At 43.1% G+C, this 15000-nt stretch overlaps 1 protein-coding gene across 1 annotated transcript in view; it reads left to right on the top strand.

Moving 5' to 3' along the window:
• Nucleotides 1–15000, top strand: part of camta2 (calmodulin binding transcription activator 2) — a 152711-nt gene that overhangs the window by 23423 nt on the left and 114288 nt on the right. Inside the window, 2 exon segments of the mRNA XM_065022045.1 lie at nucleotides 1356–1427; nucleotides 14357–14507. Of these exon segments, the coding sequence (XP_064878117.1) occupies nucleotides 1356–1427; nucleotides 14357–14507 (223 nt within the window).

The raw sequence follows: 15000 nt of genomic DNA, 5'->3' as shown, positions 1-15000 counted from the left end.
TCTCTCTCTCTCTCCAGTGTCTCTATGGTTGCTATGTCCATTCTTCCATTGTCCCAACATGTCCTCTGTTCTCTCTCTCTCCAGTGTCTCTATGGTTGCTATGTCCATTCTTCCATCGTCCCAACATGTCCTCTGTCTCTCTCTCTCTCTCTCTCCAGTGTCTCTATGGTTGCTATGTCCATTCTTCCATTGTCCCAACATGTCCTCTGTTCTCTCTCTCTCCAGTGTCTCTATGGTTGCTATGTCCATTCTTCCATCGTCCCAACATGTCCTCTGTTCTCTCTCTCTCTCTCTCTCTCTCCAGTGTCTCTGGTTGCTATGTCCATTCTTCCATTGTCCCAACATGTCCTCTGTTCTCTCTCTCTCTCTCCAGTGTCTCTATGGTTGCTACGTCCATTCTTCCATCGTCCGAACATGTCCTCTGTTCTCTCTCTCTCTCCAGTGTCTCTATGGTTGCTATGTCCATTCTTCCATCGTCCCAACATGTCCTCTGTTCTCTCTCTCTCTCCAGTGTCTCTATGGTTGCTACGTCCATTCTTCCATCGTCCCAACATGTCCTCTGTTCTCTCTCTCTCTCTCCAGTGTCTCTATGGTTGCTACGTCCATTCTTCCATCGTCCCAACATGTCCTCTGTTCTCTCTCTCTCTCCAGTGTCTCTATGGTTGCTACGTCCATTCTTCCATCGTCCCAACATGTCCTCTGTTCTCTCTCTCTCTCCAGTGTCTCTATGGTTGCTATGTCCATTCTTCCATCGTCCCAACATGTCCTCTGTTCTCTCTCTCTCTCTCCAGTGTCTCTATGGTTGCTACGTCCATTCTTCCATCGTCCCAACATGTCCTCTGTTCTCTCTCTCTCTCTCCAGTGTCTCTATGGTTGCTACGTCCATTCTTCCATCGTCCCAACATGTCCTCTGTTCTCTCTCTCTCTCTCCAGTGTCTCTATGGTTGCTACGTCCATTCTTCCATTGTCCCAACATGTCCTCTGTTCTCTCTCTCTCTCTCCAGTGTCTCTATGGTTGCTATGTCCATTCTTCCATCGTCCCAACATGTCCTCTGTTCTCTCTCTCTCTCTCCAGTGTCTCTATGGTTGCTACGTCCATTCTTCCATCGTCCCAACATGTCCTCTGTTCTCTCTCTCTCTCCAGTGTCTCTATGGTTGCTATGTCCATTCTTCCATCGTCCCAACATGTCCTCTGTTCTCTCTCTCTCTCCAGTGTCTCTATGGTTGCTACGTCCATTCTTCCATCGTCCCAACATGTCCTCTGTTCTCTCTCTCTCTCTCCAGTGTCTCTATGGTTGCTACGTCCATTCTTCCATCGTCCCAACATGTCCTCTGTTCTCTCTCTCTCTCTCCAGTGTCTCTATGGTTGCTACGTCCATTCTTCCATCGTCCCAACATTCCACAGGAGGTGCTACTGGCTGTTGCAGGTCAGTTACAATCCAGTGTGTGTGTGTGTGTGTGTGTGTGTGTGTGTTTACAGTATGAAGACGTCCCCAGTGATTAGAACGACAGACATCACATTTACATCATGAAGACGTCCCCGGTGATTAGAACGACAGACATCACATTTACATCATGAAGACGTCCCCAGTGATTAGAACGACAGACATCACATTTACATCATGAAGACGTCCCCAGTGATTAGAACGACAGACATCACATTTACAGTATGAAGACGTCCCCAGTGATTAGAACGACAGACATCACATTTACATGATGAAGACGTCCCCAGTGATTAGAACGACAGACATCACATTTACAGTAGGAAGACGTCCCCAGTGATTAGAACGACAGACATCACATTTACAGTATGAAGACGTCCCCAGTGATTAGAACGACAGACATCACATTTACATCATGAAGACGTCCCCAGTGACTAGAACGACAGACATCACATTTACAGTATGAAGACGTCCCCAGTGATTAGAACGACAGACATCACATTTACATCATGAAGACGTCCTCAGTGATTAGAACGACAGACATCACATTTACATCATGAAGACGTCCCCAGTGATTAGAACGACAGACATCACATTTACAGTAGGAAGACGTCCACAGTGATTAGAACGACAGACATCACATTTACATCATGAAGACGTCCCCAGTGATTAGAACGACAGACATCACATTTACAGTATGAAGACGTCCCCAGTGATTAGAACGACAGACATCACATTTACATCATGAAGACGTCCCCAGTGATTAGAACGACAGACATCACATTTACAGTATGAAGACGTCCCCAGTGATTAGAACGACAGACATCACATTTACAGTATGAAGACGTCCCCAGTGATTAGAACGACAGACATCACATTTACAGTAGGAAGACGTCCCCAGTGATTAGAACGACAGACATCACATTTACAGTATGAAGACGTCCCCAGTGATTAGAACGACAGACATCACATTTACAGTATGAAGACGTCCCCAGTGATTAGAACGACAGACATCACATTTACATCATGAAGACGTCCCCAGTGATTAGAACGACAGACATCACATTTACATCATGAAGACGTCCCCAGTGATTAGAACGACAGACATCACATTTACAGTATGAAGACGTCCCCAGTGACTAGAACGACAGACGTCACATTTACATCATGAAGACGTCCCCCACAGTGATTAGAACGACAGACATCACATTTACAGTATGAAGACGTCCCCAGTGATTAGAACGACAGACATCACATTTACAGTAGGAAGACGTCCCCAGTGATTAGAACGACAGACATCACATTTACATGATGAAGACGTCCCCAGTGATTAGAACGACAGACATCACATTTACAGTATGAAGACGTCCCCAGTGATTAGAACGACAGACATCACATTTACAGTATGAAGACGTCCCCAGTGATTAGAACGACAGACATCACATTTACATGATGAAGACGTCCCCAGTGATTAGAACGACAGACATCACATTTACATCATGAAGACGTCCCCAGTGATTAGAACGACAGACATCACATTTACAGTATGAAGACGTCCCCGGTGATTAGAACGACAGACATCACATTTACATGATGAAGACGTCCCCAGTGATTAGAACAACAGACATCACATTTACATCATGAAGACGTCCCCCACAGTGATTAGAACGACAGACATCACATTTACAGTAGGAAGACGTCCCCAGTGATTAGAACGACAGACATCACATTTACAGTAGGAAGACGTCCCCAGTGATTAGAACGACAGACATCACATTTACATCATGAAGACGTCCCCCCCAGTGATTAGAACGACATACATCACATTTACATCAAGAAGACGTCCCCAGTGATTAGAACGACAGACATCACATTTACAGTAGGAAGACGTCCCCCACAGTGATTAGAACGACAGACATCACATTTACATCATGAAGACGTCCCCAGTGATTAGAACGACAGACATCACATTTACAGTAGGAAGACGTCCCCCACAGTGATTAGAACGACAGACATCACATTTACATCATGAAGACGTCCCCAGTGATTAGAACGACAGACATCACATTTACATGATGAAGACGTCCCCAGTGATTAGAACGACAGACATCACATTTACAGTATGAAGACGTCCCCAGTGATTAGAACGACAGACATCACATTTACATCATGAAGACGTCCCCGGTGATTAGAACGACAGACATCACATTTACAGTAGGAAGACGTCCCCAGTGATTAGAACGACAGACATCACATTTACATCATGAAGACGTCCCCAGTGATTAGAACGACAGACATCACATTTACAGTATGAAGACGTCCCCAGTGACTAGAACGACAGACATCACATTTACATCATGAAGACGTCCCCAGTGATTAGAACGACAGACATCACATTTACAGTATGAAGACGTCCCCAGTGATTAGAACGACAGACATCACATTTACAACATGAAGACGTCCCCAGTGATTAGAACGACAGACATCACATTTACATCATGAAGACGTCCCCAGTGATTAGAACGGCAGACATCACATTTACATCATGAAGACGTCCCCCACAGTGATTAGAACGACAGACATCACATTTACAGTATGAAGACGTCCCCGGTGATTAGAACGACAGACATCACATTTACATGATGAAGACGTCCCCAGTGATTAGAACGACAGACATCACATTTACATCATGAAGACGTCCCCAGTGATTAGAACGACAGACATCACATTTACAGTAGGAAGACGTCCCCCACAGTGATTAGAACGACAGACATCACATTTACATCATGAAGACGTCCCCCACAGTGATTAGAACGACAGACATCACATTTACAGTATGAAGACGTCCCCAGTGATTAGAACGACAGACATCACATTTACATCATGAAGACGTCCCCAGTGATTAGAACGACAGACATCACATTTACATCATGAAGACGTCCCCGGTGATTAGAACGACAGACATCACATTTACATGATGAAGACGTCCCCGGTGATTAGAACGACAGACATCACATTTACAGTAGGAAGACGTCCCCAGTGATTAGAACGACAGACATCACATTTACATGATGAAGACGTCCCCAGTGATTAGAACGACAGACATCACATTTACAGTAGGAAGACGTCCCCAGTGATTAGAACGACAGACATCACATTTACATCATGAAGACGTCCCCAGTGATTAGAACGACAGACATCACATTCACAGTAGGAAGACGTCCCCAGTGATTAGAACGACAGACATCACATTTACAGTAGGAAGACGTCCCCAGTGATTAGAACGACAGACATCACATTTACATCATGAAGACGTCCCCAGTGATTAGAACGACAGACATCACATTTACAGTAGGAAGACGTCCCCAGTGATTAGAACGACAGACATCACATTTACATCATGAAGACGTCCCCAGTGATTAGAACGACAGACATCACATTTACATGATGAAGACGTCCCCAGTGATTAGAACGACAGACATCACATTTACAGTAGGAAGACGTCCCCAGTGATTAGAACGACAGACATCACATTTACATCATGAAGACGTCCCCAGTGATTAGAACGACAGACATCACATTTACATCATGAAGACGTCCCCGGTGATTAGAACGACAGACATCACATTTACATCATGAAGACGTCCCCCACAGTGATTAGAACGACAGACATCACATTTACAGTATGAAGACGTCCCCAGTGATTAGAACGACAGACATCACATTTACAGTAGGAAGACGTCCCCCACAGTGATTAGAACGACAGACATCACATTTACATGATGAAGACGTCCCCAGTGATTAGAACGACAGACATCACATTTACATCATGAAGACGTCCCCGGTGATTAGAACGACAGACATCACATTTACATCATGAAGACGTCCCCAGTGATTAGAACGACAGACATCACATTTACAGTAGGAAGACGTCCCCAGTGATTAGAACGACAGACATCACATTTACATGATGAAGACGTCCCCAGTGATTAGAACGACAGACATCACATTTACAGTAGGAAGACGTCCCCCACAGTGATTAGAACGACAGACATCACATTTACATCATGAAGACGTCCCCAGTGATTAGAACGACAGACATCACATTTACAGTATGAAGACGTCCCCAGTGACTAGAACGACAGACATCACATTTACAGTAGGAAGACGTCCCCAGTGATTAGAACGACAGACATCACATTTACATCATGAAGACGTCCCCAGTGATTAGAACGACAGACATCACATTTACAGTAGGAAGACGTCCCCAGTGATTAGAACGACAGACATCACATTTACAGTATGAAGACGTCCCCAGTGATTAGAACGACAGACATCACATTTACATCATGAAGACGTCCCCGGTGATTAGAACGACAGACATCACATTTACAGTATGAAGACGTCCCCAGTGATTAGAACGACAGACATCACATTTACATCATGAAGACGTCCCCAGTGATTAGAACGACAGACATCACATTTACAGTAGGAAGACGTCCCCAGTGATTAGAACGACAGACATCACATTTACATGATGAAGACGTCCCCGGTGATTAGAACGACAGACATCACATTTACATCATGAAGACGTCCCCAGTGATTAGAACGACAGACATCACATTTACATCATGAAGACGTCCCCAGTGATTAGAACGACAGACATCACATTTACAGTATGAAGACGTCCCCCACAGTGATTAGAACGACAGACATCACATTTACATGATGAAGACGTCCCCCACAGTGATTAGAACGACAGACATCACATTTACAGTAGGAAGACGTCCCCAGTGATTAGAACGACAGACCTCACATTTACATCATGAAGACGTCCCCCACAGTGATTAGAACGACAGACATCACATTTACATCATGAAGACGTCCCCAGTGATTAGAACGACAGACATCACATTTACAGTATGAAGACGTCCCCAGTGATTAGAACGACAGACATCACATTTACATCATGAAGACGTCCCCAGTGATTAGAACGACAGACATCACATTTACAGTATGAAGACGTCCCCAGTGATTAGAACGACAGACATCACATTTACATCATGAAGACGTCCCCGGTGATTAGAACGACAGACATCACATTTACATCATGAAGACGTCCCCCACAGTGACTAGAACGACAGACATCACATTTACAGTATGAAGACGTCCCCAGTGATTAGAACGACAGACATCACATTTACATCATGAAGACGTCCCCAGTGATTAGAACGACAGACATCACATTTACAGTATGAAGACGTCCCCCACAGTGATTAGAACGACAGACATCACATTTACAGTATGAAGACGTCCCCAGTGACTAGAACGACAGACATCACATTTACATGATGAAGACGTCCCCAGTGATTAGAACGACAGACATCACATTTACAGTAGGAAGACGTCCCCCACAGTGATTAGAACGACAGACATCACATTTACATGATGAAGACGTCCCCGGTGATTAGAACGACAGACATCACATTTACAGTAGGAAGACGTCCCCAGTGATTAGAACGACAGACATCACATTTACATCATGAAGACGTCCCCAGTGATTAGAACGACCGACATCACATTTACAGTATGAAGACGTCCCCAGTGATTAGAACGACAGACATCACATTTACATCATGAAGACGTCCCCAGTGATTAGAACGACAGACATCACATTTACAGTATGAAGACGTCCCCAGTGATTAGAACGACAGACATCACATTTACAGTATGAAGACGTCCCCAGTGATTAGAACGACAGACATCACATTTACATCATGAAGACGTCCCCGGTGATTAGAACGACAGACATCACATTTACAGTAGGAAGACGTCCTCCACAGTGATTAGAACGACAGACATCACATTTACAGTATGAAGACGTCCCCAGTGATTAGAACGACAGACATCACATTTACATGATGAAGACGTCCACAGTGATTAGAACGACAGACATCACATTTACATCATGAAGACGTCCCCGGTGATTAGAACGACAGACATCACATTTACATGATGAAGACGTCCCCAGTGATTAGAACGACAGACATCACATTTACATCATGAAGACGTCCCCGGTGATTAGAACGACAGACATCACATTTACATGATGAAGACGTCCCCAGTGATTAGAACGACAGACATCACATTTACATGATGAAGACGTCCCCCACAGTGATTAGAACGACAGACATCACATTTACATCATGAAGACGTCCCCAGTGATTAGAACGACAGACATCACATTTACATCATGAAGACGTCCCCGGTGATTAGAACAACAGACATCACATTTACAGTAGGAAGACGTCCCCAGTGATTAGAACGACAGACATCACATTTACATCATGAAGACGTCCCCAGTGATTAGAATGACAGACATCACATTTACAGTAGGAAGACGTCCCCCACAGTGATTAGAACGACAGACATCACATTTACAGTATGAAGACGTCCCCAGTGATTAGAACGACAGACATCACATTTACATCATGAAGACGTCCCCCCCAGTGATTAGAACGACAGACATCACATTTACAGTAGGAAGACGTCCCCAGTGATTAGAACGACAGACATCACATTTACATCATGAAGACGTCCCCAGTGATTAGAACGACAGACATCACATTTACAGTATGAAGACGTCCCCAGTGATTAGAACGACAGACATCACATTTACAGTAGGAAGACGTCCCCCCCAGTGATTAGAACGACAGACATCACATTTACATCATGAAGACGTCCCCAGTGATTAGAACGACAGACATCACATTTACAGTATGAAGACGTCCGCAGTGATTAGAACGACAGACATCACATTTACATGATGAAGACGTCCCCAGTGATTAGAACGACAGACATCACATTTACAGTATGAAGACGTCCCCAGTGATTAGAACGACAGACATCACATTTACATGATGAAGACGTCCCCAGTGATTAGAACGACAGACATCACATTTACAGTAGGAAGACGTCCCCAGTGATTAGAACGACAGACATCACATTTACAGTAGGAAGACGTCCCCAGTGATTAGAACGACAGACATCACATTTACATGATGAAGACGTCCCCGGTGATTAGAACGACAGACATCACATTTACAGTAGGAAGACGTCCCCCACAGTGATTAGAACGACAGACATCACATTTACATCATGAAGACGTCCCCAGTGATTAGAACGACAGACATCACATTTACAGTATGAAGACGTCCCCGGTGATTAGAACGACAGACATCACATTTACAGTATGAAGACGTCCCCAGTGATTAGAACGACAGACATCACATTTACAGTATGAAGACGTCCCCAGTGATTAGAACGACAGACATCACATTTACAGTATGAAGACGTCCCCAGTGATTAGAACGACAGACATCACATTTACAGTATGAAGACGTCCCCAGTGATTAGAACGACAGACATCACATTTACATCATGAAGACGTCCCCAGTGATTAGAACGACAGACATCACATTTACAGTATGAAGACGTCCCCAGTGATTAGAACGACAGACATCACATTTACAGTATGAAGACGTCCCCAGTGATTAGAACGACAGACATCACATTTACATCATGAAGACGTCCCCGGTGATTAGAACGACAGACATCACATTTACATAATGAAGACGTCCCCCACAGTGATTAGAACGACAGACATCACATTTACAGTATGAAGACGTCCCCAGTGATTAGAGCGACAGACATCACATTTACATCATGAAGCTGCCCGGTGAAAAACAGACATCATTTACATCATGAAAACTCCCCCAGTGATTGGGAAAACTCACATTTACTAGACAGCACACCTGGGAAAACATCCAGTATAGGCGTCCCCAGTGACTAGAGCACATCACATTTGGGAAAACTCCCCACGACTAGACATCACATTTGGGAAAACTCCCGGTGATTAGACGACAGACATCACATTTACTGGGAAAACGTCCCCCACAGTCTAGACAGCACACCTGGGAAAACTCCCCAGTGATTAGACAGAACACCTGGGAAAACTCATTTTCTAGAAAACTCAACTGGGAAAACTCAACTCTAGACAGCACACCTGGGAAAACTCCACTCTAGACAGCACACCTGGGAAAACTCCACTCTAGACAGCACACCTGGGAAAACTCCACTCTAGACAGCACACCTGGGAAAACTCCACTCTAGACAGCACACCTGGGAAAACTCCACTCTAGACAGCACACCTGGGAAAACTCCACTCTAGACAGCACACCTGGGAAAACTCCACTCTAGACAGCACACCTGGGAAAACTCCACTCTAGACAGCACACCTGGGAAAACTCCACTCTAGACAGCACACCTGGGAAAACTCCACTCTAGTATTGGTTGATAATATGACTAGTATGGGTTGATAATATGACTAGTATTGGTTGATAATATGACTAGTATTATAAACCACTAGTATTGGTTGATAATATGACTAGTATGGGTTGATAATATGACTAGTATGGGTTGATAATATGACTAGTATTGGTTGATAATATGACTAGTATGGGTTGATAATATGACTAGTATGGGTTGATAATATGACTAGTATTGGTTGATAATATGACTAGTATTGGTTGATAATATGACTAGTATGGGTTGATAATATGACTAGTATGGGTTGATAATATGACTAGTATTGGTTGATAATATGACTAGTATGGGTTGATAATATGACTAGTATTGGTTGATAATATGACTAGTATTGGTTGATAATATGACTAGTATTGGTTGATAATATGACTAGTATGGGTTGATAATATGACTAGTATGGGTTGATAATATGACTAGTATGGGTTGATAATATGACTAGTATGGGTTGATAATATGACTAGTATTGGTTGATAATATGACTAGTATTGGTTGATAATATGACTAGTATGGGTTGATAATATGACTAGTATGGGTTGATAATATGACTAGTATGGGTTGATAATATGACTAGTATTGGTTGATAATATGACTAGTATTGGTTGATAATATGACTAGTATTGGTTGATAATATGACTAGTATGGGTTGATAATATGACTAGTATTGGTTGATAATATGACTAGTATGGGTTGATAATATGACTAGTATTGGTTGATAATATGACTAGTATGGGTTGATAATATGACTAGTATGGGTTGATAATATGACTAGTATTGGTTGATAATATGACTAGTATTGGTTGATAATATGACTAGTATGGGTTGATAATATGACTAGTATTGGTTGATAATATGACTAGTATGGGTTGATAATATGACTAGTATGGGTTGATAATATGACTAGTATTGGTTGATAATATGACTAGTATTGGTTGATAATATGACTAGTATGGGTTGATAATATGACTAGTATTGGTTGATAATATGACTAGTATTGGTTGATAATATGACTAGTATGGGTTGATAATATGACTAGTATTGGTTGATAATATGACTAGTATGGGTTGATAATATCACTAGTATGGGTTGATAATATGACTAGTATGGGTTGATAATATGACTAGTATTGGTTGATAATATGACTAGTATGGGTTGATAATATGACTAGTATTGGTTGATAATATGACTAGTATGGGTTGATAATATGACTAGTGTTGGTTGATAATATGACTAGTATGGGTTGATAATATGACTAGTATGGGTTGATAATATGACTAGGATTATAAACCACTAGGATGGGTTGATAATATGACTAGAATGCGTTATTAATATCCCTGACCCCCACACTTACAATTATCTGTAAGGTCCCTCAGTCAAGCAGTGAATTTCAAACAAGGTTTTTCAAAAAGAAGGGTCCTTACCCTAACCTATTATTAGATGGGTATAAATATTACAAGCAGACATTGAATATCCCTTTAAGCATGGTGAAGTGTATTAGTACACTTTGGATGGTGTACTAATACACCCAGCCACTACAAAGATACCACATTCACTAAACTCAGTTGCCGGAGAGGAAGGAAACCACTCAGGTATTTCACCATGAGGTCAATGGTGACTTTTTAAAACAGTTACAGAGTTGATTGGCTGTGATGGGAGAAAACTGAGGATGGATCATCAACACTGTTACTTCACAATACAAACCTAAATGACAGAGTGAAAAGAAGGAAGCCCGTACAGAATAAAACTATTCCAAAACTTGTCATCAATAAGGCACTAAAATAAAATTGCTAAAAATGTGGCAAAGAAATTAACTTTATGGACCCAAGAAGACTCCATCTCTGACTCAAGAAGACTCCATCTCTGTCCCAAGAAGACTCCATCTCTGACCCAAGAAGACTCCATCTCTGACCCAAGAAGACTCCATCTCTGTCCCAAGAAGACTCCATCTCTGTCCAAAGAAGACTCCATCTCTGTCCCAAGAAGACTCCATCTCTGACCCAAGAAGACTCCATCTCTGACTCAAGAAGACTCCATCTCTGACTCAAGAAGACTCCATCTCTGACTCAAGAAGACTCCATCTCTGACCCAAGAAGACTCCATCTCTGTCCCAAGAAGACTCCATCTCTGTCCCAAGAAGACTCCATCTCTGACCCAAGAAGACTCCATCTCTGACCCAAGAAGACTCCATCTCTGTCCCAAGAAGACTCCATCTCTGTCCCAAGAAGACTCCATCTCTGACCCAAGAAGACTCCATCTCTGACTCAAGAAGACTCCATACTCCATCTCTGACTCAAGAAGACTCCATCTCTGACCCAAGAAGACTCCATCTCTGTCCCAAGAAGACTCCATCTCTGACCCAAGAAGACTCCATCTCTGACCCAAGAAGACTCCATCTCTGACTCAAGAAGACTCCATCTCTGACTCAAGAAGACTCCATCTCTGACTCAAGAAGACTCCATCTCTGACTCAAGAAGACTCCATCTCTGTCCCAAGAAGACTCCATCTCTGTCCCAAGAAGACTCAAGAAGACTCCATCTCTGTCCCAAGAAGACTCCATCTCTGTCCCAAGACTCCATCTCTGTCTCCATCTCTGTCTCAAGAAGACTCCATCTCTGTCCAAGAAGACTCCATCTCTGTCTCAAGAAGACTCCATCTCTCCCAAGAAGACTCCATCTCTGACTCAAGAAGACTCCATCTCTGACTCAAGAAGACTCCATCTCTGTCCCAAGAAGACTCCATCTCTGTCCCAAGAAGACTCCATCTCTGTCCCAAGAAGACTCCATCTCTGACTCAAGAAGACTCCATCTCTGTCCCAAGAAGACTCCAAGAAGACTCCATCTCTGTCCCAAGAAGACTCCATCTCTGTCCCAAGAAGACTCCATCTCTGTCTCAAGAAGACTCCATCTCTGTCCCAAGAAGACTCAATCTCTGTCCCAAGAAGACTCCATCTCTGTCCAAAGAAGACTCCATCTCTGTCCCAAGAAGACTCCATCTCTGTCCCAAGAAGACTCCATCTCTGTCCCAAGAAGACTCCATCTCTTTCCCAAGAAGACTCCATCTCTGTCCCAAGAAGACTCCATCTCTGTCTCAAGAAGACTCCATCTCTGACAAAAGTGATTCTTACATGTATTGACTGAGCAATGTGAATACTATGTACATTAGATATTTCTGTATTTCATTTGCAAACATTCAGCTTCAATGCCATACAACTCTCCTTCCGTGGCCTCCAATTGCTCTTAAATACAAGTAAAACTAAATGCATGCTCTTCAACCGATCGCTACCTGCACCTACCCGCCTGTCCAACATCACTACTCTGGACGGCTCTGACTTAGAATACGTGGACAACTACAAATACTTAGGTGTCTGGTTAGACTGTAAACTCTCCTTCCAGACCCATATCAAACATCTCCAATCCAAAGTTAAATCTAGAAGTGGCTTCCTATTTCGCAACAAAGCATCCTTCACTCATGCTGCCAAACATACCCTTGTAAAACTGACCATCCTACCAATCCTCGACTTTGGCGATGTCATTTACAAAATAGCCTCCAATACCCTACTCAACAAATTGGATGCAGTCTATCACAGTGCAATCCGTTTTGTCACCAAAGCCCCATATACCACCCACCATTGCGACCTGTACGCTCTCGTTGGCTGGCCCTCGCTTCATACTCGTCGCCAAACCCACTGGCTCCATGTCATCTACAAGACCCTGCTAGGTAAAGTCCCCCCTTATCTCAGCTCGCTGGTCACCATAGCATCTCCCACCTGTAGCACACGCTCCAGCAGGTATATCTCTCTAGTCACCCCCAAAACCAATTCTTTCTTTGGCCGCCTCTCCTTCCATTTCTCTGCTGCCAATGACTGGAACGAACTACAAAAATCTCTTAAACTGGAAACACTTATCTCCCTCACTAGCTTTAAGCATCAACTGTCAGAGCATCTTACAGATTACTGCACCTGTACATAGCCCACCTATAATTTAGCCCAAACAACTACCTCTTTCCCAACTGTATTTAATTAATTTATTTATTTTGCTCCTTTGCACCCCATTATTTTTATTTCTACTTTGCACATTCTTCCATTGAAAATCTACCTTTCCAGTGTTTTACTTGCTATATTGTATTTACTTTGCCTTTACCTCCCTTCTCACCTCATTTGCTCACATCGTATATAGACTTGTTTATACTGTATTATTGACTGTATGTTTGTTTTACTCCATGTGTAACTCTGTGTTGTTGTTCGTGTCTCACTGCTTTGCTTTATCTTGGCCAGGTCGCAATTGTAAATGAGAACTTGTTCTCAACTTACCTACCTGGTTAAATAAAGGTGAAATAAAAAATAAAATAAATAAATATAATTAGTAAAAACCTGTTGTCACCTTGTCATTATAGGTGATTGTGTTTAGATGGGTTAGAATGGGCTGCAGGTTTATTTACCTGCTTAAAAATAGTTTTCATTTTCGGCTAACGGAAACCCTGGTGTGTGTGTATTAACCTCTTCTGTGTGTGTGTGTGTGTGTGTGTGTGTGTAGAACCCAGACATGGTGCTGGTTCACTACCTGAATGTTCCGTCGCTGGAGGATCATGGGAAGGCGTGCGGCCCGTTGCTATGTGCCGTTGCCGACCGCCGAGACTCGTTACGCTGGAGCCGAGACGAACTACTGGCTCAGCTCAAGCCTATGTGTTAGTACACACATACATATATACATATACTGCTCCTCATAATTGCAAACCTTCCCAGTTAGGAAGTCTTAGGTCCGATCTGATTGTGCCAAAAGATAACAAAACAAATTCAAGACCTATTTGTCATCTTTTGGTTGAAAAGGTGAAAGGTCAGTGATGGGAGTACCTCCTCCCACTCAGAGGTTAGTCTTGGGACGGGTGTTCATTCCCACGGCACTTGAAGGCACCATAAGTCCTGGCAATGTGATGGCTGACTAATATCTATGGTGTCTCTCTGTCTCTGTGTTTCTCTGTCTCTGTCTGTCTGTCTGTCTGTCTGTCTGTCTGTCTGTCTGTCTGTCTGTCTGTCTCTCTCTCTCTCTCTCTCTCTCTCTGTTTCTCTCTCTCTCTCTGTCTCTATCTCTCTGTTTCTCTCTGTTTCTCTCTCTCTCTCTGTCTCTTTCTCTCTGTTTCTCTCTCTTCTCTCTCTCTCTCTCTCTCTCTCTCTCTCTCT

The sequence above is a fragment of the Oncorhynchus nerka genome, linkage group LG8 (genome assembly GCF_034236695.1).
Source record: "Oncorhynchus nerka isolate Pitt River linkage group LG8, Oner_Uvic_2.0, whole genome shotgun sequence".
Classification (NCBI taxonomy): Eukaryota; Metazoa; Chordata; class Actinopteri; order Salmoniformes; family Salmonidae; genus Oncorhynchus; species Oncorhynchus nerka.
This window is presented reverse-complemented; position numbering and strand designations above follow the sequence as displayed.